General features: G+C 54.9%; 1 protein-coding gene and 1 pseudogene across 1 annotated transcript; one reads left to right on the plus strand and one right to left on the minus strand.

Moving 5' to 3' along the window:
• Positions 1–7: 7 nt before the first annotated feature.
• On the plus strand, positions 8–13,166 carry NRTN (neurturin). Its single transcript, XM_029219213.1, has 3 exons — positions 8–93; positions 9,782–9,997; positions 12,565–13,166. Exons 2-3 carry the CDS (start codon positions 9,829–9,831, stop codon positions 12,987–12,989), a joined length of 594 nt encoding a protein of 197 aa, XP_029075046.1. The 5' UTR covers positions 8–93; positions 9,782–9,828; the 3' UTR covers positions 12,990–13,166.
• Positions 13,167–15,832: 2,666 nt separating this feature from the next.
• On the minus strand, positions 15,833–17,135 carry LOC114893429 (annotated as a pseudogene).
• Positions 17,136–26,546: the final 9,411 nt, after the last annotated feature.

A 26,546-nucleotide genomic window follows, 5' to 3' on the forward strand; every position in this document is an offset into this window, starting at 1 on the left:
CGGATGGCGGTCGCGGCGGCAGGGGCAGGGGCTGGGGCCGACGCGGGCGGCAGGCGCGGCTGCCACTGACGGCTAATCGGGCGCCCGGAGCAGGTAAGCAAGGGCAGACGGCGGGCCCGCGCGGTACCGGCGCGGGGGGAGGACCGGCCCTAGGGACAGAGATTGGGAGGGCTTCCAGGGACTCCGGGTAGATCGGTAGTTTCCCGCCTCTAGCCAAGAACCAGCGTGTGTATGAGGGTATGGTCAAGGGGCGACAGGTCCGCGCGTGGCAGGGGCGCGGGGAGCGGGAGGGCGATCTTAAGCTTCTCTCCAAGCCAGGGTCTGGCCAGGAGAGGGGGGGTTCCCTGTCCGACGAGGCGGGAGCGCTTCTGCCTTCTCGAAAGCCCTTGGGAGCGTCTGGAGAGGGGTGGAAGCGGGGGCAGCCGGAATCCCCTCCCCAGCCTCTAGGAGGGCGAGACCCAGACACCCCTTATGCCTTGTGGTCTACAAGGGGCCGCGGGGGGCATCCGGATCCCGCAGACCCTGGGCGGAGGGCTGCCGTCGCGGCCCAGCTGCACGCAGAAGTAAACATCTGTCAGCGGCGCGTTCCAGCCGCGTTCCCTGCGCGCCGCCGCCGCTGCCGCCGGGGACACGGTGTCCTCCGGTAAGGGCCTAGCTCTCTCAGCTCCTGGAGCCGCTGTTTAGCCACAAGAGGGCGCGAAACCCTTTGCGGGGGGCGGGGGGGGGGTGCTTAACGGCAAAGACCGGATTTGAAGGAGCGGAGGCTGTCTTCCTTCCTCGCTTTTTACAAAAGGCATCTTGCTCAGGATGGTCTCAGAATTCTCCCAGAAGGTGCGGTTTGTCAGTTCGCAGTCTTTAGGCCGAGGGGGCTGCAGACAGTGGGCAGATGTGGGCTGGGACTGGAGAGAGAAGTGGCCTCTCCCAGGGGTGGATGTCACCATGGTCCCCTCCCCAAGAAGTACTAGCATCCATATAGCATGGGGCCACTGGCCTGGCTCAGCGGGCCTGTGGTTACCTGCAAGGCTGGGCCACCAGCCCAGATTTGGGGAGCAGGACCAGGGGCCTAGGTGGGGGTCATGGAAGGCCAGACCCCTGACTTTCCTCACTCCTTTATGCCCCGCCCTGCATCCTTTTCTGTCTGTTCCATGACACTCTTTGTCTTTAAGAGCCCCGGGCTGAGGAAGCCCCAATGGGGCGTGACTGGTCTAGGCGGATGTCAGTGGGGGGAGACTCCCAGCTTTGCCAGCTTCTCCCCACCCCCCAGCCCCTTGCCTTGGGCCCTTTGGACACCCCTCCCCACACCCTTCATTCTAGGACTGCTGAGGTTCGGGGTTCTGCAGCCACTCCCAGGCCTTACAGCCCACTCCCAGCGACCTGCAAAGAGCTAGTTCCAGGGGTGCAGGGAAGAAAACAAAACATGCCCCCCTGCAGCTGGGCACAGTGTCTGAAATTCCACCATCACTGCTTGTCCCTCAGGTTATAGGCCTTAGTTTTCAGGGGGGTGAGAAGAGGATATAGCTTTCAAGAGCCTGGAACAGGAGAGGGAACCAAACAGTCTGCAGCCAGGCACAAGGACACAATCAAGACATTGTTTCCACCAATGTTTGTTGGACAGCGATGATGTGCGTGACTCTGTTTGGTGTCAGACTCCTGGGCCTTGTCCTTCCAGACTTGAATCCAGGGTGGAGCCCAGAGTGGGGAGCAAAGGCACTACCTCAGGGTAGGAGGGTCAGGGGAGACTTCCTGGAGGAGGGGCATTGCAGCTGGGGCTATGAAGGATGAGTAGGAGTTCTCTAAATGGGAAAGGCAAGGGCATTCCAGGTGGTGGGAACTGCATATGCAAATATCTGGAGGCAGGAAATAGCATGGGTGATTTTGGAAAATCCAGGGTGCCTGGGGTGACCATGGGAGGGAGAGACTTTTCTGAAAGGTTGACAGAGGGAGAACTGTACTGGGGCCTTCAAGGACGGATTCCTAGAGATGGGGGCTGGAAACACCGAGAGAGGAACGGGTCTTTAATGCATCTGGCATCCCTGGGCCCAGCTGTCTTTGCTGAGAGGCTGTGGGATTCCTCTGCAGATGCAATTTTCCTGGTCCCCCAAGGTGGGGCAGAGGGGTCTGGGGCCCTCGAGGGGAGATAGGGTCTTCCCTCTGCCCTGTGAGCATCAACTGAGCAGGCGCCATGGGAGGCTGGTTCTATTTCGCAGCTGAGAAAACTGAGGCTGAGCGAGCTGGAGGGATCTTTCCTTATGCTCAATGTAATTAATTCCCAAGCCCTAAGCTACTGTGTGCCAAGCTGTGTAGTAGGATGAAGCAGAGAACAAGACAGGCCTGGTGCCTGTTGCACTTGGCAGGGCCGGGGTGCAGGTTAGGGGGTGGACAGGAGGCTTTCAAACCAGCCAGCCAGCCTCCTGGACTTTCAGGAGAGGTAACAGCCGCAAAGTAAGCCTGAATGGGGCCTGGGACACTATGGCGTGGGTGTTCAGGAGCGGAAAGATCTTCCCTTCAAATCCAAGTGAACTCAGGCTTTGGCTGGTCCTGGAAGAAATCCAGCAGGTGGATCTCACATCCCAGTTGAGGAAACTGAGGCCCAGAGAGGGGCCGTGCTGAAAGAGCTCAGTGTGTCAGGGACCCAAGGCAGAATTTGAACTTGGGGACATGGAAGAGGTGACTTAGGTCCCCTGGTTCCTAGGAAACCAGTGTGAGGGTTTGAGTTGCATTGGGGTCTGTGCCTCCTGGCCACTCCCGGAGGACCCACGTCCCTCGCACCACCCACCGGGCCCCATGCCAGCTGCTTAGCCGTGCCAGGCCTCATTAGGCTGATCCTGTTATTGACCCCCAGGGAGGGCCCCCTGCCCGCCCGATGCCTGCGAGGCCGGTCCCAGACCAGCCTGGCTAAGCCAGACCCGCCTGGTATGGTTGAGGTGGGAATTTTACGGGCCAGCTGCAGAGGGCCGGGCCAGAAACGGCGGGTCTGAAAAGCTGGTGGCCCCAACACACACACACACACACACACGCACGCACGCACGCACGCGCACGCTCCCCGGCCCAGCCTTCCCAAGAACACGCCCGAGTAGCGGCCGGTACAGGAAGAGGGCTCCAGGCACTGGTGGGGAATGGAGGGCTGACCCTGCGGGGCACAGGACACCCCCTTATCTTTCCTCATCTCCCTGTGCTGTCCCCTGGCCATTTGCTCTGGTCACACTGGTCCCCTTGAAAAGCCATCATCCTGCCTCTGAGCCTTTGCTCGTGTGGTTCCCTCCACCTAGAACACTCTTCCTAGATCTTCTAGTGGGCTCAGCACAAATGCTGCCTCCTCTGGGAAGCCCTCCTTGACCACTCAGCTTAAAAGCAGCACCAGTCACTATCGCTTCACCTTGTTTTATTTGGGGGCTGTTGTTGCACTGTCAACCTCTAAATTACCTTGTTTCTTTTCTTTCTTTCTTTCTTTGGCTGCGTGGCTTGCGGGATCTTAGGTTCCCCAACCAGGGATCGAACCTGGGGCCCCAGCAGTGGAAGCGCTGAGTCCTAACCAGTGGACCACCAGGGAATTCCCTAAATTACCTTCTTTCTTTCTTTTTTTTTATTATCCATCTCCCTGATTGGATGGTGAGCTTGGCGAAGATGGGGGCCCAGGTTGGCCTTGGTCATCCTGAGTTCCCTGACTGGTGCAGCACACAGTAGGCACTCAATAAGTGTTGGGTGAATGTGTTGGGAGCAGAACCCAGCCTGGCACACTGGGCTTTCTGCCATGTGGGCCATCTGTTTACTTGCTAGTTCTGCTCTGCTGTGTGTCTTTGAGAAAACCTTTTACTTCCCTGGATCTCAGCCCCACTGGCCTCCCAAGCAGCAAGACCCTGCTTCTCCCTTTTCCCCCAGCATCACCCTCGTTACTGGGGTTGTGGAGACACTGAGAGAACAAGTTTAGAGTCAGACCCAGGTTCAACCGAAGCTCAGCCACTTAATTTCTGTGTGACCTTGAGTGAGTCACTCTACCTCTCCAAGCCTCAGTTTCCCTTTGTGGTAAATGGGGCTAATAATAATAATAATAACATCTTTTCCAGGGACTGCGGGGATAATCAAAAATGTGGAAAGCACTTAGCAGAGTGCTTGGCACTAAATAAATGGAATAGCCAACACTGCCAGGTGTTAGTGTTATTATTCTTGGTCTTGTTGTTGTTATTAGGGAGGCCAAATGGTACAGTGGTCAAGAATTTGGAAGAGGGGGCATTGAGGCTGGGGCTTTGAGGGATGAGTAGGAGTTTGCCCAACCACCTGAGTTCAAAACCCAGCTTGGCCATTTACGCTCTGTTGGACCCTGAGGAAGTCACTTCAGTCTTTTGGACCTCAGTTTTTCTGTCTACAAAATGGTGATAAAATGGTCCACAGCTTTCTATGAGGCACTACATGTAAAGTGCTCAGAACAGCACCAATGGTGTTGTTTGCCGGTGTTAGTATTAGCTAATTTTTTTTACTACTATTAACACAAAGCAGCCAACACAGTCTTCCCCAGAAATCACCCTCTCTGTATGTCCACCCCTCAGCCTCACTTTGGCAAAGATAGACCCAGATCCCCTTAAGACAAGCTCAGGACCCACGACTTGATTCTCAGAGTAGCAGGGAGCCAGCAATGGTTCTAGCGATTGGGCAGCAGGCAGCTCCTGGACTGGGGGGAAGAAAGGAGATGCTGGGCTCCCACCTCTGGGCAGGCCTGGAAGGTTCTGCTGGGGGTGTCTGTGCCTGCACCCTCCCATGAGGCCGCCCCACAGGCTGGCCCCTGGCCCCCGCAGATGTGACATCGGAACCAGCTGTGCTAGCCAGATGTTCCTGGTTTACCCCCAGATGTGCGTCGCCGGCTTGCGCCTGCCCCGGCCTCCCGGTTCCCACCATGGGGTGGGGCTGGGCCCTGGGCCCTCCAAGGGAGGGGGCACATTTCTGTGGGCTGTGGAATTTGTTTCTTGTTTTGCAGAGCCATTGAATCTTGTCTTGAGAGAGGCGCAAGTCCCGCCCCTCATGGGGCCTCAGTTTCCCCATCAATGGAACCCTAGGGAACCCCCTGGGGCCACCTGGGGGAAAGGAGATGAACAGGGCTGCCCTGGGAATGGGCCCAGCTGCCAGCCCCAGACCTGTAACACTGATGGAGGAAATGGAATTAAGGGCGTGCAAGCACGTGTCTGATGCTCGGGGCCTAGCTGCTGCAGGACATCGGCCAGGCCTGCAGGACTTCACTGAATGAAACGGCCCTCCAGATGAGCAAGGTGTCCTGTGCAGCCCCTTGTACAGATGGGGAACTGAGGCTCCAAGAGGGGGAGGAGCTTGCTCCCACGTTATCCAGCCAGGAAGAGGCAGATGGGGGTGCGAATTCAGCTGTCTGCACCCCAGGTGCCACAGCATTCAGAAGTATCCTTCCTCAGGGCTGGCCCACATGTGCAGGCCACCCCCACAGCTGCCCATGTGTCTTCCCAGCCTGGCTCGCTCTGCCTGTGGGCAGTGATGACAGCCCCACAAGCCACCCGGTCATTCCCACAGTTCTGGGCAGCCCGCCTCAGGCCCTTTCTGAAGTTGGGGAAACAGAGGTATAGGAGGACCAGAGACATGTCTGGGAGTGAAGTGCAGAGGAAGAACGGTGCTCGTGGAGGGAGGCACCACAGCTCCACCTGGCAACGGTGGATGGAATTACCAAAGCCTGCCCTTGCCTTCAGAGGACCCAGCCCAGGGTGCCCCTCCAGAAGCACCTCCACCATCCAGCAAAGACAGACGTGGACCCAGACACTATTTTGGCAGAACTGGGCAAGAGGGAGGGAACTGAGGCTGGGAGGGGGCAAGATGGGGAGCAGGAATGGCTTCCTGGAGGAGGGGGCTCTAAGAGCTGGGGCTTTGAAGGATGAGTAGGAGTTTGCCTGATGGAGCCAGGCCCCGATTCCAGGCCTCCCCAGACTAGAGAGAAGAGTGGATGGAGGGAGGGTTCCCCTCCCCTCCTTCCTCTTCCTGGGAACAAGCATGAAGTAGTTTCCTTCCTGAGGTCAGGAGCTCTGCAGGACAAAGGCTGTTGACCTCATGGACAGGTATGCCTGGCAGGTGTTCCCTGGGAAGCTCGATGGAAAGGTGGAGCCCTGGAACTTAGCCGGGACATCAAGATAATAAGGAAGCTGCCAGAAACACCCACACACCCTCACCCTACTTCTCTGCTCTCTGAATAACTGGAGGTTTCCACCTGGCTGTGTCTGTGGGCTACTCATCTCCCCTCTCTGAGCCTCAGTTTCTCCTCCTTCCCTGCCCCAGCCCTGAGCACTCTGTGGCCTCCAGCTAGAAGTGGAAGTCTATCCCAGATCCCTCTTGCTGTACTTCAGATGGGCCTGGCCCCCAGAAAGGGAGGTGCCCCCTTCCCTGGGCAGTGAGGATTCTCCAGGGTCTGGACATTGTTGGGTTGGGAGGGGACCCTGGGCCAGGGCCTGTCTGGGCAGATGGGTGGCACCTGAAATGCCAGCAGGTGTGGGGCTGGGCCGGGTACCAGTGGCCCTTTCCCCTGGGTCACTCTGCCCCCCCCCACTTCCCTTCTTCACACTTGCAGCCTGTGTCTGTGCCTCTCACTCTCCCCCCGGAATCTTTGCAGCCGAGGGCCCGCCAGTACTGGCAGTGTGTTCATGTGTGTGCCCCCCGGGTGTGTGTGCACGTGGCTGGAATGCGGGATGCAGGTGATGATGGGCACGCCCGTGCACGTACAAGTTCAAGTTCAAGTGCTCACAGGAGGGCTTGGAGGAGGCATGTGTGTGGTGTGCCCATTCTCTGTGTCAGTGTGCAAGAGACAATGTATCTCTGTGTGAAGGTGCTTGAGTGTGTGAGTGTGAGTATCGAGGGTGTGCAGGAGCTTCCACGGGCACGTGTGATTGGGGGAGCTCCTGAGTGCAAGTCAGAGGGCATGCGTGCACGTGTGCAAATGCTAGTGTGTGAGTGGTAGCACTCGATCGAGGGTGATCATGTTTGTGCATAAAATGCCCACGTGTGAGAGTGAAACACACTAGCATGTGAGTGTGGTGGTGTTCAGGTGTGTGAGTGTTTGAGGGTGTGTGAGAACACTGAGTGTGTAAGCGGGATGGCATCTGAGTGTGCAAGAGCCTGTCGGAATATGTGAGCGGGGTAGTGTCTGAGGGTGTGTGTGCAACAGTGTTTGGGCACATGTGAGAGGGTGTGTGTGTGAGTGGGTCAGAGCATATGTGAGCATGGGAACGCTGGGTGTGAGGGTGAGCCCCCAAGTGTGCCGTGTGAGTGCCCGCCTCCCCTTGACACAAGCACACACATCGTGCACACCTGGTCCCCTCCCTGTGCCCTCCACCACACCTGCTCCCTGTCAGGTCTGTGCCGGAGACAAACCAGTTGGGTGACCCCCATACAGAAAGGCCCATTGTTAACAGACGCTTATCAGCTATGCCTGCCGGGCCCCCTCCAACAGCGGCCCCCTGCTTTCCTGCCCCCCATCAAAGCTCTGGGGGGTCTGCGGCTCCAAGGGCTCCCGTGGCTGGGCCATCTCAGGGCTGGAGACCCATCTACCCTCTCAGCCCCCTGTTTTAGGCCGGCGCTGTGCAGGGGTCTTGTTCCAGTCTAACAGGGAAACCGAGGCACGCCACTCCAAGACTTGGGTGTGAGGACAAGCAGGGTGCAGAGTCCAGAGGGGGCTTTGCCCACCTGAGGTCTTGAGCCTGGGTGGGTTTCCCTGCCTGTCTCCCCTTCCCAGGTTGGGTGAGGCCACTAGAGTTCTAATCTCAGCTCTGTGACCCTGGGCAAGTCACTTCACCACTCCGGGTCTCAGTTTCCCCATCTGTAAAATGGGGACAAGGACTCGTGAGGTTGAAATGACTTAATAATACGCATTAAGTTTGTAGATTGGGATCTGGCATAAAGTAGGGGCTCGTTAAGAGTCAAGGCAGTGGGTTTGGGCACCTGACAAATGCAAGGGCTGACCTCAGCTTGCTGCACAACCTTGAGAATGAAATCTTCTCCCCGCAGCCCACAGGCCGTGCATGACCTGTCCCCATCCCCTCCCTGCCCTCACCTCCTCCCGTGCTCACTCTGCTCCAGCCACACGGGGCTGCCTTGATGGTTCCTTCAACAAGCCAGGCATGGCCCTGTCCCAGGGCCTTTGCACTTGTGCTGTGTCCTCAGATCTCCAGGCTGGGCCAGGGTTTGTTTACATGCTCCCATGTCAGGGAGCTCACTGTCCATCACCACCCCCAACAGTAATAATAATGGCGTATCAAATACCACCAATAGTGTAAGGTCCTGGGAATAACTCCACAGCATTTGCTCCCCCCCGTGTGGTGTGTGTTGTGTCAAAGAACCAGGGTGTGAATCCCAGATCCTTTCCTAGCTGTGCCCTTGGCCGAGCCCCTCTGTTTTGTGCCTCGGTTTCCCCAGCTGTAAAGTGGAGGTTATAATGCCTCCTTCGTGGTCTCAGCAGCTGGTCTGGTACACAGCAGGCGCTTAATAGGTGTCCTTACTTACTTACTGTCTGCCATAGCTCCAGTGCCAGTGCATCCATGGGGCGGGGGAGAGACGGTTCCAGCCTTACAGCTCTTAACCACGCTCCACCCCACCCCCGCGCGCCACCACATGCAAATCACATGCAAACGAGATGCAAATAGAACGCAAATAACTGCTCAGCTCAGCTCTGGCCAGCTGCGCGGCCCGAAACACGCGCGTGGGGGCGCCCCGCATCCTGCGGCCGAGCCCAGGCGCTGACCGCCGTCCAGCCGGGCTTTCAGCTCTCCGTGTAAATGTTTACACCGGGCTGGCCGCCAGGCCCCGCGAGGGCCGACACCAGGCAGCCGGGCGGGGAAATGTAAACGCGGGCTGGAGGCCGCTCAGTGGCGGGGAGCTTCTCGGATAGGGTGGAGGTGCGCCTGGGTTATTAAACATCTACTGCGAGAATGACGCGACTAGGCAGCCACAACACTGAGTAATTGGTGCCCTAATGGGGGACGCTTAGGGCATTGGGGGGGCCCAGAGAGTGCCCCTGCGCCGGCCTGGGGCTGGGGGGTTGGAGCAGTCAGGGAAGGCTTCCTGAGGGAGCCGCCGTCCAAGCTAAGACTGAAAATTTAATGCGAGTGGGAAGCAGTGGAGAAGAGAATGTTCTGGATGGAAGAACCCGCTTGTGCAAAGGCCTGGAGGTGGGTCGAGGGCAGCTGTAGTCCTTTGCTGCCCACTTCTGGGCATTAGTTTGTCTGGAGGGGAAACCGAGGCTCAGAGAAGGTCAGGAAGTCACTCCCAGGACATCAACATGTCTCAACCCCAGGGCTCCGGCCTCCCGGACTGTATTCGAAGCACCACCTCTCCTCGCCGCCATGGTCCCACAGTGCCCCCTGCTGGGGATGTCCTCACCTCCGTCCCCAAATTCACTGGGCTCCAGCCACCCCAGCCTCCCGGCTGGATTGGCCATCTGGGGTCACCGCCCAGGACCTTTGCACTGGCTGTTTCCCCTGCCTAAGCCTAAGGTGCCATTCTCTTCTGCCTGGCCAACTCCTACCTTTGTTCAGGTCTCAACTTTCCTCAATCCTCAGGAAAGCACTCTGGGACCCCCAGATGGGGGTGGTTCCCAGGTTACCCCTGGCACAGTGCCCACCCCGTCCTTGGCAGCGTTCTTCACAACCTTGTTCAGTGGTTCCTTGAATGAATCACTTCTATGTTATGATTGATCATTAAGCAGGAGTGGTTCAAAATCAGGGGCCCCACTGTATCTCCGGTGCCTGGTCCAGCACCCCGTGCCCGTTCATTTGTTGCCTGACAGACAGACGGAGGCCGTGTGGCTGACCATCCCGTGCACGCAGGCTGAGGATGCAGCGCTGGAAGGCGGTGGCCCTGGCCTCGGTGCTCTGCAGCTCCGTGCTCTCCATCTGGATGTGTTGGGAAGGCCTGCTCCTCAGCCACCGCCTCGGACCCGCGCTTGCCCCGCTGCGCCGGCCGCCTCGCACCCTGGACGCTCGAATCGCCCGCCTGGCCCAGTGTAAGCCCTCTCCCCTGTCTTGGGTCAGATACCCCCAACGTCGCAGCGGCCACAATGGTGGAATTTCACGCAGTGGAGCAGGGCCACAGAGGCTTATTTTAGATGGGGTGGAGGGAGGGCGCAAATCCCCACAACGGCCTGGCAGGGGCGTCGGAGGGGATGGCCACTGGGAACTGGGGTCTCTCGGCTCAGCTGTCACGAGGAATTAGGCTCTAGCCCTGAGGGGCCAGGGAACCAGATGGAGATTAGACCTGGGCATTCGGCCTGGGCGGCCACTGCAGCGCAGCGCGGGGGTGGAGGGAGAGGGAGGCCGAACCCAGGCCCTAGTGACCTCCCAGGGTGGACAGGGACCAAGGGGAGGGGGAGACAGAGAGACCCCTAGAAATAGGAAGAGTCCTAGAAATGGGGAGAGACACAGAAACAGAGAGGCACAGAAAGAGAGAAGGATGGGAGAGAACGACGTGGGAAGAAGCTGGGAGGTATAAAAATGGAAACGCCCACCCCGGCGGGCGTGGCTGCCACGGCCCAGCTACCCACTCGCCCCTGGCGCCTGCGCTCTGCAGATTCTGTGGGGCCATGGCGGTGCGTGGGCCTCGACTTCTTGCGCGCTCATCCACATATGCACCCGCGCGGGCGGGGCGCGGGCGTGGCCCCCAGTGGGTAGGGGTTGCGTGCACGTCCGCACCCGCCCTGCCGGCCTACACAATCCTTCTTTCTTGTCCTCACAATGGACAAGGGTGGCCTCAGGCGCAGGCTCCACTTCCGCCCCTGCCGCTCCCCCCTACAGGCGGCAAAGTCCTTCCCAGGACACTGAGTCCCAGAGACCCGGGGGGTGCCCCCCAAAGCTAGTGCCCCAGGCCCGGGGGGCAAAGCACCCGTGGTGGAATTTCAGGCACCGGGGAGGATCTCAGCCCATGGTTGGGTCCTGCCTGCCTGGCATCCTGTCCCGGGAACCAGCCCTACTGGGGGAAGGGAGTGGCTCCCGATCCCCTGAAGTCCCAATGTTCTAGGCCCTGGGACTAATGCGCTGATGGTGGAATTTCAGGCTTGGGCCAGGGGGGTGTGGACCTCATCTCTTTGTGTTCCAGACCGTGTGCACGTGGCCAGGCCTGCTGGAGGAAGGCAGGGACAGATAATATACTAGAAGATTATACATTGTTTACTTGAAATTCACATTTAGCTGGGCATCTGGCATCTGGATCTTAACCAGCAATCCCTTGAATTAACTCTCTAGATACACACCTTTGGGGTGGGCACACTAAATGGTGGAATTTTAGGCATCAGAAGTGAGCCAGGTTCAACCTAACCCCAGAGCAGGCAGTGCCGGCCACCCTGCTCCTGCCCCTGGGCATCAAGAACTCAAAAGATGCTGCTCGGTGCCCCCCCACCCTCACCCCTTTCCACCCTCCCAGTCCCAGTCAAAGTGGGGACTCTGCAAGTCTCACTGAGCAAATAAGGAAACTGGGGCACAGAACAGGGCCATCACCTGCCTGAAACTACAAGGCTGACAGTGGCAGAGCAAGGCTCCGAACCTGGGCTTGTCAGCTTTCTGAGACCCCCTGTGGGAACAGACACACGCCCAGGGTGACAGACAGCCCTTCCCCCTCGGACCTCCCAGGAAGCTATTTCTCTTGACAGCCAGGTGCGCCAGCCTTGGGGGCAGGTGCGGGCTAAACTCAGGATTTCCTCTCCCAACTTCAAGTGTGACTGCCACCTGCTCAGGGGCTGGGAGCCCCCTGCCTGCAGACCCACTATCAACACTGCCTGCCACTGCAACGTCTGCACTTATCTCCTGGGGCTGAGAAGTACTGCGGCAGGGGCAGCCACTTGGGAAATAAATGTAGACTGTGGGGTCCTGGGGATCTATGGCTCCAGGCACGAGCAGCTGTGGGAGAAGAGGGCTGGACTTGGGCCAAACCTGGGCACACGATGGAAGCAAAACTGCTGTTTGGGCTTCTCTCTCTCTGCCACTTGCACCTGCCTCAGGCACATCTTTTCCCCTTTGGATGCCCAGTTTCCTCACCTGTAACATGGGGATGGCCCAGCATAGGGGTGGGGGCAGCTGGGGCTGAGTAGAAACAGGGATTTGGATCACCACACGCCCTGCTGAGCCCTCCCTTTTCTTCAATGAGGTGAGAGCAGCTCAGTGAAAAGGGGCAAAATCCCATGCTGCTCTGCATAGGGATGGGGTCCACAGAGAGTGCTGGGGGCAGGGGGTGTCCAGAGGAAGACAGACACTCGAGTCAGCTCAGCTCAAGGTGGGGCAGGCTGGAATGTGGTACAGTATGTGCCAGGTTCTGAGCAGTCCATCGTAGGTGCAGGGTCCAGAGAAGGGTGTCAGTAGCCCTGGGGACCCAGCGTGCAGGTGTGGATATGCACCCCCCGACACCGCCCAGAGAGGGTGCATAAGCGGGAATCCTGTAGCAAGATAAGTGGTCGGGAGAGGGTGCACTAGCACCTCTGAGTCTCCACAAGGGTCCTTTTTCTCAGGGAACAGCGAGGGTAGGGGACTCCTTGCCACCCACCCACCCACTGACCCTCACCCCATTCTCTCCATCCCCTCGCAGACCGTGCACTGCTGCAGGGCGCCCCGGACGCGGTGGAGCTTCGCGAACTGACGCCCTGGGCCGGGAGGTCCCCGGGTCCGCGCCGTCGGGCGGGGCCCCGGCGGCGGCGCGCGCGTGCGCGGTCGGGGACCCGGCCGTGCGGGCTGCGCGAGCTCGAGGTGCGCGTGAGCGAGCTGGGCCTGGGCTACGCGTCGGACGAGACGGTGCTGTTCCGCTACTGCGCAGGCGCGTGCGAGGCGGCCGCGCGCGTCTACGACCTGGGACTGCGGCGCCTGCGCCAGCGGCGGCGAGTGCGGCGAGAGCGGGTGCGAGCGCAGCCCTGCTGCCGCCCGACGGCCTACGAGGACGAGGTGTCCTTCCTGGACACACACAGTCGCTACCACACGGTCCACGAGCTGTCGGCGCGCGAGTGCGCCTGCGTGTGACCCTACCTCACCGAGCCTGGCGAGACGGCGGCCACGCCCCCCGCCCCTACGGCACCCACCGTCCCGCCTGGCAAGCCCCGCGACAGACTGCCCATGCACAGAAAATGCCGTCGAGAGCTCAGGACTCTCGCGATAACTGTACCAAGATAAAGTGTGGAAAATCGAGCCCCGGTTGTGATTACGCGCTCGGGGGGGTGCCCACATCTCGGAGGGGCATGAGGGCGTACGGGGAGGAGGCGCCATCTCCATTGGGAAAAGGGGGACTGGTGCGGGTACCACCTGCAGGATGGTGGAAGGATTCCATTTGCTTAGGGGTAAGAGGAAAGTAGATGCAAAGAGGGTCTTGTTTCCGGGGTACAAAAAGGAAAGTGGGGTGAATGGGGGGGATGTCGGCAGGGACCTTCTCTCCCACCTCTCTACAGGTCCCCGTGCCCCTTCCCTCCCCGCCTCCCTGCAAGGTGTCCTTCTGGGGAGGGAAGGTGTAAATACAGTGCAGATGAGAAGACTGAGGTCCAGGTGAACCAGGTCTCCCTCACCCAACAGGCCTCCTCGGGCCTGGGCAGCTCTCACCAGGGTGAACTCGGAGCCACTATCTCCTTTCACTAGCTAAAAATATAGCTCGCTGCCCATCTCCCTGCGGGGATAGGTCTGGGGCGGGCGCCAACCCCATCCAGCCCGAAACCGGCGCCTGCTGCGGCAGAGCCGGGTCCTCAGGGACCTAGGTCCTGGGGCCATAAAAGCTCTGGCCGGAGCCCGAGGGAGAATTTACGACAAGCCCCTGTGGAGGATGGAAAAAGTACGGTGCGGTGTTTAGATTTGCCCGTGGTGTCACCTTGATGTTTGGCAAGCCCAGGGCTGCACCGGGGAATTGGGTTCCCAACTGGCGGGGAGGGGTCGGCAGGTTGCACGGGCTGAGGAGGGGCGGGGAAGAGAGTGGGTGCTCCCAGCACGGAGCTGGCACCCGGGAGACCAGATGACGTGGACCCCTCCCCTTCTTCCCCTCAGACTGGGGGGGGGGGTCTCGAAGGCGCCACTCCCCGTTCCCATACAGCTTTCCCTAGAGCATAGTCGTCTCTCCCCTTCCCTGCCTCCACCCCAGACCGGGGCTCTCGGAGAACAGACCCTTCCCTCCTTTACTGCTGTGTCTCGTACACTGGCCCTCTGCCCCCTTTTCCCACACATCTGCGCTCTGGCCTTCCCAGACCCAACCCCCATCCTGAAGCTGGAGGACTCAAATCAGAAGCTGCCCCCAGGGAGTCTCACCCAGCCAGGCAGGAACACCCCCAGCTCCCTGCTCCCCAGCACCCGCCACGCCCCCAGGCTGCAGCTGGAGACACTGGAGTCAGCTAACAGGCAGGACTTCCAGGGAGCTCCGAGAGCAGGGCTTGGAGGCCAGGTCCCAAACCGTGGGTGGCCTGCTTGGAAGGCAACTTCAGAACAGGCTGACTGGCTGGGGCCCCCACCCATCCCCGCAATCTTCTGACTCTGAGGTTTGGGGTGGTGGATTCCTACACTGTTTGGGCTGACTCAGCCCAGCCATGCAGAGAAGCCAGAGTTCCCAGACGCTGGGGAAGCTGAGCCTCAGTTTCCTCATCCTAGAAGGCCCTGAGCCTCAGAGAGGGAAGTTGCTCAGCCCAGGACACACAGCAGGAAAATTGGCCTTGGAGCCCGGGTCTGTGGTCCCTGAAGCTTGGCTGCCTTGGTGTGAGTGTGAGTGTGAGTGTGTGTGTGTGTGTGTGTGTGTGTGCGCGCACGCGCAGCCTCCTGGGACTTCAGCCTTCCCATCTCCCACCCAGATCCAACCACAGGGCCCTGGCCCAGCCCACCAGAGAATTGGAACGTAAACAGAGCTGCCCCCGCAGACCCCAAGGCTGAGGTTCTCAGCAGTGCGCGCCACACACATACACACACACACACACATATTCACACACTCACACAGGGCACAGAGACTGCCACCCACACAGGGCTTAGGATCACACGCAGACCCACGGTCCACATGCTTACATGCTCAGTGGTCAGGCACACGCAGAGAGGGGCGTCCTCAAGGTCACCTGCAAGAACACAGGGGCCGCCTGTTCAGTCACACACGGCCACGCCCACCCACACTCCAAGCCCCACGTGGTCGTCCCCTGTCACACCCGCTCTCACAGTCACATGCGCCGCGTCACACCCTCTCCCCTTGCCCTCCTTTGGGGGCAGTTCCTGCCCCTCCTCTATCCTTGCGCTAGGTGTAGAACGTCCCCTTGTCCCAGCCCTGCCCCACGTGGACCCCCAGACAGCCCCGCCCCCAGTCCCACCCCCTCTGCGCCCCAGTCTCCCGGGCACTGTAGGCTGTTGGGCAGCATTTCTGGCCCCCTCCCACTCGATGCTATCAGCCCACCCCCAGGTTGTGACAACCACAGATGTCCCCAGACACTCCAATTGTCCCCTGGGAGCAGAATCGTCCTGGAGTGAGAACCGCTGATCTGGAGTAAGGGAGGACACACCAGTGTCCTCAGAGCATTCCCATCTCGAAAATGGTGTCAGTATTGCCAACCTGCATACCCCCGAGGCGGTTCATTGACAAAGCAGCAGTACTCACAAGCCAATCCACCAGAGCCATCACCAGTGGGCGGGGCACCAAGGCTAGTTCCCCAGGGGGTGTCTTGGTGGGTGCCCAGCAGCCACAGCCCCTGGTAGATGACACCCCCGCCCCCAGCAGATGAAGCTCCTAGCAAGCGAGGTCCCACGGAAGCAACATTCCTGGCAGCAGAGGTGCCCAGTAGGGGAAGCCCCAGGTAAGGGAGCGCTCCACCTACCAAGGTCCCCAGATGCCCAGCAGCCCAGGCCCCAGGCTGGCTGGCTCACGTGAACCAAGACGTGATACTGGGCACCGTCTGGTAGTTGGGATTCTGTTGCAGCCGCTAGCAGGCCTTACAGAACATCAAGCCCCAGCTGAAGGATCTGGGCTGCAGCGTCTCCCGCCAGCGGAAGCAGCTCGGGTAGAGGGTGTGGTCCTTGACCAGCACCAGCAGATAATGGTTCAAGTCCTTGGGGCTCTGAAAGTCTTCGACGTGGATAAAGGCTTCGGGTGGCAGGAACTGTTCATAGTTCCTCCTGCTGGGGCCCAGCACCACTGGCACTGCCCAGGCCTGCAGGGCGTTCCTCCACAGCTTCTCTGGGATATAGTCAGGGTGCAAGGAGTTCTTGAAAGCCAGGTAAAACTTGTACTGGGACAGCCTGTTGGTCATGACCTCCTGGGGCAGTGGCATGTGGGAGCGTCCATACACATCCATTTGGAGGTGAGGCTGCAGCTTCTGCTAGTACTGTACCCTGACCGAGTCCGCCCTCCAGTTGGCCACCACCCAGGCCACCAGCTTGGTCTTGGCCGAGACGTTCACCAGTGTGTCCACAGGCTGGCCAGGCCATGGCTCAAGCTAGCTGTATGGCGTGAAGATATCTGAGTCCTGGCGGTAGGACACAGTGAGGATGAAGTATCCGTCCAGGGCCTTCGGTTTGGGGCAGTTGCTGGGCGATTCCATGCTGAACCAGACCCAGCGCTAGCTGGGGGGGGGGGGGGGTGCCGCAGGGAAGGCGTGAGCTGTGCCTTAGGCCCGGAGCTGACCTTTCGGTGACGCACAAGGACCGCATCCGCCCGAGGGTACTCACTGTGGTTGACAGGTGGCAGTCAGCTGTGCCGGGCCACATCTCGGAGCAGTGGGACAGAGCTACTGGGGTGTTAAATAGCCACGTCCACAGCAGGAGACGCAGAGGCGGGCAGGTGGAGGGCCCTGCAGTGGCCTGGGAGGGGGCCCCCAATTCGGGGACCCATGTGGGCTTGCCTCGGGACACACGCAGGTAGGAGGAGAAGCACGGAGCCAGAAGCAGCTGCAGCAACAGCCCGGGGAGACAGTGGTGCCAGGAACATTTTATCTTGGCCCAGCCAGGTGGATCCATGGGTCAGAGAGGAGCTGGGAGGACGGGACAGTGAACACAGCATCACTGCTAACAAAAATAATAACACATGCCTAGCGGGCAGACGCAGGTTACCCAAGTTCATCTTTAGGAGTCCTGAGGTAGGAGGCACTGTTCTCATCCCTATTTTACAGACGAGAAAACTGAGGCCAAGGACTCAATGCAAGAAAACGGCAGAACTGTAATTCCAACAAAAAGCATCTAGCTTCAGAGTCCACTTATTCCTACCCACTAGGCCACATGATCTCTGGACCTGGGATAGGTTCCGATGGCTCTCAGGTCCCACCTTGACCTTGACCCTGCCCTTTCCCAGCTTTCCCAGAGTCTTTTCCGGCCTAGGGAGAAGACAGAGCTGGTTACAAGATGCTCCCCAGTGCCCTGGAGCTGAGGCTTGGAGCCAGGGCTCTGCCTGGGAGGGGTACAATGTGATTACGTTGGAAGGTTATCTGAGGGCTCACCAGGTAGTGTAGGAGTTGGGGGAAAGGGCATTCCTGGTGGACGAAACAGCCAACGCAAAGGTCCGGAGGTGATGGAGAGCCTGACAAGTTTATGGGGAGAGCACAGGAAGTGCTCAGGGAATAAGCGTCCAAAGATGGCCCCCCTGGTCCCACACTGGGGGATCCTGGGCGGCCTCTTGGCCTGGCCGATGTCTTTCCACTCCCCGGTCCTTTCCGTCCCTGCAGGCGGTCACAAAGTCCTCCCAGACTCCAAACCCCAACCACCAGAGCGGAATCTAGGACTTCGGCCCTGCCCCTCTCCACTTCCTGCGGCCCTGGAGACACCCAGTTTACAGATAAGAAAACGGAGGTTCTGAGCGATAGATATGTCTCGTGCCCAAATACACACAGCTACAGCCCTTACGATCCAGAATCCAAACTCTCTCCTCTCAATGTAATTCCAAACTCCTCTCCCTCTTTGCAGGTGGAGCTCTGATCTACAGCCTGGCACTGTCCACTAGAACTTTCTGCTATCGTGGAAATGTTCTATATCTGCACCATCGCGTGCACCCCTATGGCTCTTGAGTCCTTGAAATGCAGCTGTTGTGTTGCACAGAGTTTTTAATGCTAAATTAAATTTAAAAAAGGTTCTCTCTTCTGTAAATCGAAGACAACTTCAAGATAAAAAGTAAAGGCAAAGCCAAAAACAGCCTCTGATAGCCAATTCAATGATTGGAAAAACTTGACAGTACATTTGGGACCTCCTGGAAGGGCAAATCTGCTCCAACGAGACATTTTTACGGAGTCTAATTACAGATCAAGGATCTACGACGAAAACTGAGTGTCCGAATTAGGTGTGCTGGGGGTGTAAAATACACCCTGGTTTCTAAGACTTAGGACGAGAACGAGACAGTAAAATTATCTCAATACTTCCTCTGTTCATTACACATTTAAATACTACTACTTTGGATCTGTTGGGTTAAAGAAAGCATATTATTAAAATTAATTTCACCTGCGTCTTTTACATTTTTAAAGTCGTGGCTACTAGAAAAATATTAATTACACGTGTGGCTTGTGTTCTGTTTCTACTGGACAGCATGTGCTGCTCTAGAATTTCTAAGAAAGGGAAATGAGGGATAATGACTCATTATTTGAAATGCACTCACCCTCTGGCCAGAGGGATTGGTGCAAATGCCCACAGACGTGCCAACAAAACAAGGGTGTTTTGGATAAGCTACCTGTCCATTGATGTGGGACTGGTCGAATTACGGTCCCTTCTGACAACGGAATACTATGCAGTTGTGAAAAATGAATAAAAGCCTGGTTTTGGTATTAGGGTATCTTTGTCTGAAAAAACTTAAAATAGAACTACCATATGATCCAGCAATCCCACTCCTGGGCATATATCAGGAGAAAACCATAATCTGAAAAGATACATGCACCCCAGTGTTCATTGCAGCACTATTTACAATAGCCAAGACACGGAAGCAACCTAAATATCCATTCACAGAGGAATGGATGAAGAAGATGTGGTACATATATACAATGGAATATTACTCAGCCATGAAAAAGAATGAAATAATGCCATTTGCAGCAACATGGATGGACCTAGAGATTATCATACTAAGTGAAGTAAGTCAGAAAGAGAAAGACAAATACCATATGATATGACTTATATGTGGAATCTAATTAAAAATGATACAGATGAACATATTTGCAAACTAGAAATAGACTTACAGATACTGAAAACAAACTTCTGGTTACCAAAGGGGAAACGTGGTGGGGAGGGATACATCAGGAGCTTGGGATGAACGCACACACTACTATATGTGAGACAGATAACCAACAAGGACCTACTGTATAGCACCGGGAACTCTACTCAATGTTCTGTGATAACCTATATGAGAGAAGAATCTGAAAAAGAATGGATATATGTATATGTATAACGGAATCACTTTGCTGTACACCTGAAACTCACACAACTTTGCAAATCAACTATACTCCAATGAAATTAACATAAATTTTTTTAAAAAATGAATAAAGCCACTGTATTGGCACAGCTCTGCAGAGTGGATCCAGGTTTTCTGGAAGCTGAACTTCCATATTTTGGGAGCCTCTCCAAGAAACGGCAAAGAAAACTGAGTCCAGACTTAGATACAGAAAGTAATCTTTATTCAGGGGTCCCTGAAGCTTCAGCTTCATCCACTTCATGGTAAATCCATGTCTGCCTGATGAAAAAAACAGGTTCCAGAATTAAGCAGCTGGGTCTAAATCTGCACCATCCAATATGGGGGCCACTAGCCCCATGTGGCTAATGCAACAGAGGAACAGAAATTGTGAATGTCAGTAAATTTCAAATGTAAATTTAAAAACTGAACAACGTAAAACAAGTTTTTTTTTAATTAAACACTACCCTTTCACTCCAGCCGTTGAAAATTTAGCATCCAAATAGAAACGGCCGTAAAGAGTAAAATACACGCCAGATTGCCAAGATTTCATATGAAAGAAAGAATGTAAAATATCCTATGTAAAGTGTCTCATTAGTAATTTTCTATGTCGATTACATATTGAGATAATGCTTTGGATGTATGGGGTGAAATAAGATATAGCATTAAAATTAATTTTACTGGTACCTTTCTATTCTTTTTAATGTGTCTGGTAAAAAGTTGAAAATTACATATGTGGCAGAAATCAGTTTGGCGGTTCCTCAGAAGGCTGAACACATAATTCCATATCACCCAGCAATTCCACTCCTAGATATCTACCCAAAGGAACTGAAAAGCAGGAACTCTAAGAGATATTTGTATATCCATGCTCATAGAAACGTGATTCACAATAGCCAAAAGTTGGAAACAACCCAGATGTCCATCAAAGGATGAGCGTATAAACAAATGTGGTCCATGCATACAATGGAACATTATTCAGCCTTAATAAGGAAAGAGATTCTGACACACGCTATACCATGGATGAACCTTGAGGACATGAGGCTCAGTGGAATAAGCCAGATGCAAAAGGACACATATTATATGATCTTGCTTCTATGAAATATCTAGAATAGGTAAATTCATAGAGACAGACAGTAGATTAGAGGTTACCAGGGGCTGGGAGGGTTGGAAGGAGAATGAGTTTTTGCTTACTGGGGTATAAAGTTTCTATTTGGGGTGATGAAAAATTTTTGGAAATATTGGCAGTGGTTGCACACCATTGGGAATATACTTAATGCTACTGAACTGCACCCTTAAAAATCGTTAAAATGTCAAATTTTGTGTCTCATATATTCTGCCACAGTTTAAAAAAATAATGTGGTACTTCCCTGGCAGTCCAGTGGTTAAGACTCCGCGCCCTCGGCACAGGTTCAATCCCTGGTTGGGGAACTAAGCTCCTGCATGCTGCACGGTGTGGCCAAAAAATAAAATTAAAAATTAAAAAATAGGGCTTCCCTGGTGGCACAGTGGTTAAGCATCCACCTGCCAATGCAGCGGACATGGGTTCGAGCCCTGGTCTGGGAAGATCCCACATGCCGCAGAGCAACTAAGTAGTTGTGCACCACAACTACTGAGCCTGCGCTCTAGAGCCCGCAAGCCACAACTACTGAACCCGTGCGCCACAACTACTGAAGCCCCCGCGCCTAGAGCCCACGCTCCGAAACAAAAGAAGCCACCGCAACGAGAAGCCCACGTACCTCAACGAGGAGTAGCCCCCGCTCGCCGCAACTAGAGAAAGCCTGTGTGCAGCAACGAAGACCCAACAGAGCCAAAAATAAATAAATAAAATAAATAATTTTTTAAATAAAGAAATAAAAATAAAAAGACCCTGATGGCTGGCGGGCTCCTTCTACTGGGCAGAGCTGGCGTAACCCTCCGAATGCAGAAGGGAGAAGCTGGCAGGTGGCCTTGTGTGATGAAAAGGGAGCGCGATTTGGAATTACACGTTCATGCCAAAGTTTCTGGAAAGAGACCCAAAAGACAGGCCTTTGGGGAGACAGCGCCAAGCAGGAGTGGGATGGAGGCTGAACTCTGACCACAAGCTACTTTGCGCCGCCAGGGATTTTGGCCATGCACAGAAGGTTAATATGCGGAAATGTACTTAAGATGGATATAGTTTGTTTGTCCTGGGTTTATGGTGGCTCCTCCTAGGAGGCATGGAGGCCCTTGGCAGGGACCTTGAGAAGCGAGGATCCAGGAACGGGGCTGTGGGAGGCCGGGGGCTGAGATCCCACCCAAGTGGAACCGGAGATATTTTTTTCCTAGAAAGGAACTGAAAAATACCATGATGCTGCGACACCGCAAAGATCAGAAAAACAAAACAAAACAAAATCCCCCCTGTTCCCCTGCATCTCAGGTCCTCCTCCCACGGGACAGGGTGGGAAGGAGGAAGGGCTCTGTGTTGCTGATGGGGGCCAGGAAGCAGTGGGGGTTCTAATCCAGAGCTTTGCCAGGGAGAGAGAGACAGACAGAGACAGACCGGGAGAGAAATGCTGCTCCTCCTGGTTTGGCAAATCAATCAGAACTTCCCACACCTGCTAGACCTCTGACGCACCTGGTACCCAGAAAGACCCCGGGGAGAGCAGGCTGCAGGCCCTTCCCAGGGGGCAACGATGCCTCCTGGGAGAGGGGACATTTCCCCCAGGAGGCCTTACCTGGATGGACACTGTGCAGGATGGCAAGCAGCTGACTAGGAAGTTTAGGGCCGAGTCACAGCTTGTCACCCAGGGTGTGGATGAGGCAACACCAGGGAGGAGAAGGAAATGGACTTATTTATAGACGCAGCACAGCACTGCCCAACACCACCACAACTGCCATCAGATGACACAGGGTGTCCTGTCCCATGAGCCGGGTCATCATCTAAAAGCAAAGGTGGGACTCTGCTAATCTCCACCATAAGACCTGATGAGGGAGGGGGTGGAGGAAGTTGGGGACTAGAGTCACCGCCCTGGCCTCCCCTGTGGCCTCAAAGCACGCATGGCTTTGGGCGTAAAGTTGACCCATCCATAAAGGGAAAAGGGCTGACCCAAACCGCTGGTTCTCGAAGTGGTTTCCGTGGGGGCACCAGGGGTTCCATGGAGGATGGGGAGGGGCAAGTGAGCAGAATTTCAAGCTTCTCACTTTCCCTTCCAGCAGATACCACCCCCTCTTCCGTCTCAGTCAGCAAACATTTCTTGTGCACCTGCTACATGTTGGGCCCCAGGGATATTGCACGAAGCAAGTGGGTGAGACAGATAACCCATAAGGAAGCTTGTAAACAAACATAAATTATAAATTGCAAAAAAGGAGGCTGTGGCCTGGTCTGGACTTCCCGGATGTGTGAGCTGAGAGCTAAAGCCCCGTAAGAATTCTCTAAGTAAAAAGGAGGATGCAAGAGCTTTCCAGGCAGGGGCTTCCCTGGTGGCGCAGTGGTTGAGAGTCTGCCTGCCAACACAGGGGACACGGGTTCAAGCCCTGGTCCGGGAAGATCCCACATGCCACAGAGCAACTAAGCCCGTGCGCCACAACTGCTGAGCCTGCGCTCTAGAGCCCGCGAGCCACAACTACGGAAGCCTGCGTGCCTAGAGCCAGAGCTCCGCAACGGGAGAAGCCACCGCTATGACAAGCACCACACCGCAACGAGGAGTGGCCCCCTCTTGCCGCAACTAGAAAAAGCTCGCGTGCAGCAATGGAGACCCAATGCAGCCAAAAATAAAGTAAATAAAATAAATAAATTAAAAAACAAAAAAGACAAAGATGTCTGCTTTTTTTTTTTTTTTTTTTTTTAAAAAAAAAAAAAGCTTTCCAGGCAGAAGGGACAGCCTGTGCAAAGGCCCTGAGGCAGCAAGGAATGGCAGCATTGGAGGAAATCCAGGAAGGCTGAGTATTCAGGAGCAGGAGATGAGGTCACCACGCCACGCTGAGCTGCGTCCGGCTGTGGTCAATGATGGATATTTAACACAAAGGCGACAGGGAGCCATGGGAAGCTTCCAGCAGAGCAGTCACCACCACATAGACTCCTGTTTTGAGATGCTCTTTCAGCCTGCCACGGGGGGACAGGGAAGACAGTAGGGCAGAGGCAGGGAGGCTGGGGAGGAGGAGGCTGTTTCGGGCAGGCCAAAGCCCGAGCTCCAGCTCCCAGGTACCATGATTCCCCTGTTCCCAGATGAGAAATCACTTCTGTGAGGCTGCTTCACGCTGCCTGGACATCTACCATCTGAGTGTCCAGTTAGTTCCAGGCTGGCAGAGGTTCCAGGAGGCTGGGGTCCCCCAGGGCAGGGTATTTGTTTGTTTGTTTTGAGGTACGCGGGCCTCTCACTGTTGCGGCCTCTCCCGTTGCGGAGCACAGGCTCCGGACACGCAGGCTCAGCGGCCATGGCTCACGGGCCCAGCCGCTCCGCGGCATGTGGGATCTTCCCGGACCGGGGCACGAACCTGTGTCCCCTGCATTGGCAGGCGGACTCTGAACCACTGTGCCACCAGGGAAGCCCTGTTTGTTTGTTTTTAAATGCACTGATTCTTTTTTAAACATAAATTTATTTATTTATTTTTGGCTGCGTTGGGTCTTCATTGCTGCACATGGGTTTTCTCTGGTTGCGGCGAGCAGGGGCTACTCTTCATTGCAGTGCATGGGCTTCTCATTGAAGTGGCTTCTCTTGTTGTGGAGCGCAGGCTCTAGGCACGTGGGCTTCAGCAGTTGTGGCACGCGGGCTCAGTAGTTGTGGCTCACGGGCTCTAGAGCGCAGGCTCAGTAGTTGTGGCACGCGGGCTCAGTTGCTCTGCAGCATGTAGGATCTTCCCGGACCAGGGCTCAAACCCATGTCCCCTGCATTGGCAGGAGGATTCCCAACCACTGTGCGACCAGGGAAGCCCAGGCCATTTGTAATAGGGAAGAACAAGTCTTTTTTTTTTTTGGCCGCACCACCAGCATGTGGGATCTTGGTTCCCTGACCAGGGATCAAACCCATGCCCCTGCAATGGAAGCACCTAGTCCTAACCACTGGACCACCAGGAAGTCCCGGGAAGAACAAATCTGACTCTATATTAAGGCATAACCCTCCCAGACTTCAGACAATACTACAAAGCTACAGTAATCAGAACAGTGTGGTACTGGCACACAAACAGACATATGGATCAATGGAACAGAATAGAGAGCCCAGAAATAAAACCACACACCTACAGTCAATTAATCTTTAACAAAGGAGGCAAGAATATACAATGGGGAAAATTCTCTTCAGCAAGCGGTGTTGGGAAAGCTGGACAGCCACATGTAAATTAATGAAGTTGGAACACACCCTTATACCATACACAAAAATAAACTCAAAATGGCTTAAAGACTTAAACATAAGACATGACACCATAAAATTCCTAGAAGAGAGCATAGGCAAAACATTCCCTGACAAATTGTTCCACTGTTTCCTTAGGTCAGTCTACCAAGGCAAAAGAAATAAAAATAAACAAATGGGACCTAATCACACTTACAAGCTTTTGCACAGCAAAGGAAACCATAAACAAAAAGAAAAGACAACCTACAGACTGGGAGAGAATATCTGCAAATGATGCGACCAACAAGGGCTTAATCTCCAAAATACACAAACAGCTCATACAACTCAACAACAACAACAAAATAACCAAATCGGAAAATGGGCAGAAGACCTAAATAAACATTACTCCAAAGGAGAAATACAGGTGGCCAATAGGCACATGAAAAGATGCTCAACATCACTAATTACTAGAGAAATGCAAATCAAAACTACAATGAGGTACCACCTCGCACGGGTCAGAATGGCCACCATTAAAATGTCTACAAATGGGGCTTCCCTAGTGGTGCAGTGGTTGAGAGTCCGCCTGCCTATGCAGGGGACACGGGTTCGTGCCCCGGTCCGGGAAGATCCCACATGCCGCAGAGCGGCTGGGCCCGTGAGCCATGGCCGCTGAGCCTGCGTGTCCGGAGCCTGTGCTCCGCAACGGGAGAGGCCACAACAGTGAGAGGCCCACGTACCTCAGAAAAAAAAAAAAAAGTGTCTACAAATAACAAATCCTGGAGAGGGTGTGGAGAAAAGGGAACCCTCCTACACTGTTCGTGGGAATGTAAGTTGGTGCAGCCACTGTGGAAAAACAGTGTGGAGGTTCCTCAAAAAACTAAAAATAGAATTACCATATGATCCAGCAATCCCACTCCTGGGCATATATCTTGACAACTCCATTTTGAAAAGATACATGCACCTCTATGTTCATAGCAGCACTATTCACAATAGCCCAGACATGGAAACCACCTAAATGTCCATCGGCAGATGAATGGATAAAGAAGAAGTGGTAGCTACATAGCACAGGGAGATCAGCTCGGTGCTTTGTGACCACCTAGAGGGCTGGGATAGGGAGGGTGGGAGGGAGACGCAAGAGGGAGGGGATATGGGGATATATGTATACATAGAGCTGATTCACTTTGTTGTACAGCAGAAACTAACACAACATTGTAAAGCAATTATACTCCCATAAAGATGTTAAAAAAATAAATTAATTAATTAAAAAAGGTGGTACCTATATACAATGGAATACTACTCAGCCATAAAAAAGAATGAAACAGAGCCATTTGCAGCAACATGGATGCAACTAAAGATTATCATACTAAGTGAAGTAAGTCAGAAAGAGAAATACAAATACCATATGATTTCATTTGCATGTGGAGTCTAAAATATGACACAAATGAACCTATCTATGAAACAGAAACAGGCTCATGGGCATAGAGAACAAACCTGTGGTTGCCAAGGGGAGTGGGTTGGGAGAGGGATGGACTGGGGGGTTAGGGTTAGCAGATGTAAACTTTTATATATAGACTGGGTAAACAACAAAGTCCTACCGTCTAGCACAGGGAACTATATTCAATACCCTATGATAAGCCGTAATGGAAAAGAATATTAAAAAAAAGAATGTACATATATATTTGTATCATTGATTCACTTTGCTGTACAGCAGAAATTAACACAACTCTGTAAATCAACTATACTTCAATTAAAAAAAGTATTGATTAAAAAAAAATCTGACTCGGGATTTCCCTGGCGGTCCAGTGGTTAAGACTCTGCACTTCCAACGCAGGGGGTGCGGGTTCGATCCCTGGTTGGGGAACTAAGATCCCACATGCCATAGGGCACAGCCAAAAAAACCACAACAACAACCACCTTTGATTTGTACAATAAGATATG

Source organism: Monodon monoceros, unplaced genomic scaffold, assembly GCF_005190385.1.
Source record: "Monodon monoceros isolate NGI ecotype Baffin Bay Population unplaced genomic scaffold, NGI_Narwhal_1 Super_Scaffold_12, whole genome shotgun sequence".
Lineage (NCBI taxonomy): Eukaryota > Metazoa > Chordata > Mammalia > Artiodactyla > Monodontidae > Monodon > Monodon monoceros.

Coding starts and splice junctions, on each gene's coding strand:
- NRTN (XM_029219213.1), top strand. CDS start 9,829: ATGCAGCGCTGGAAGGCGGTGGCCCTGGCCTCGGTGCTCTGCAGCTCC. Junction 9,998..12,564: donor AATCGCCCGCCTGGCCCAGT/GTAAGCCCTCTC, acceptor ATCCCCTCGCAG/ACCGTGCACTGCTGCAGGGC.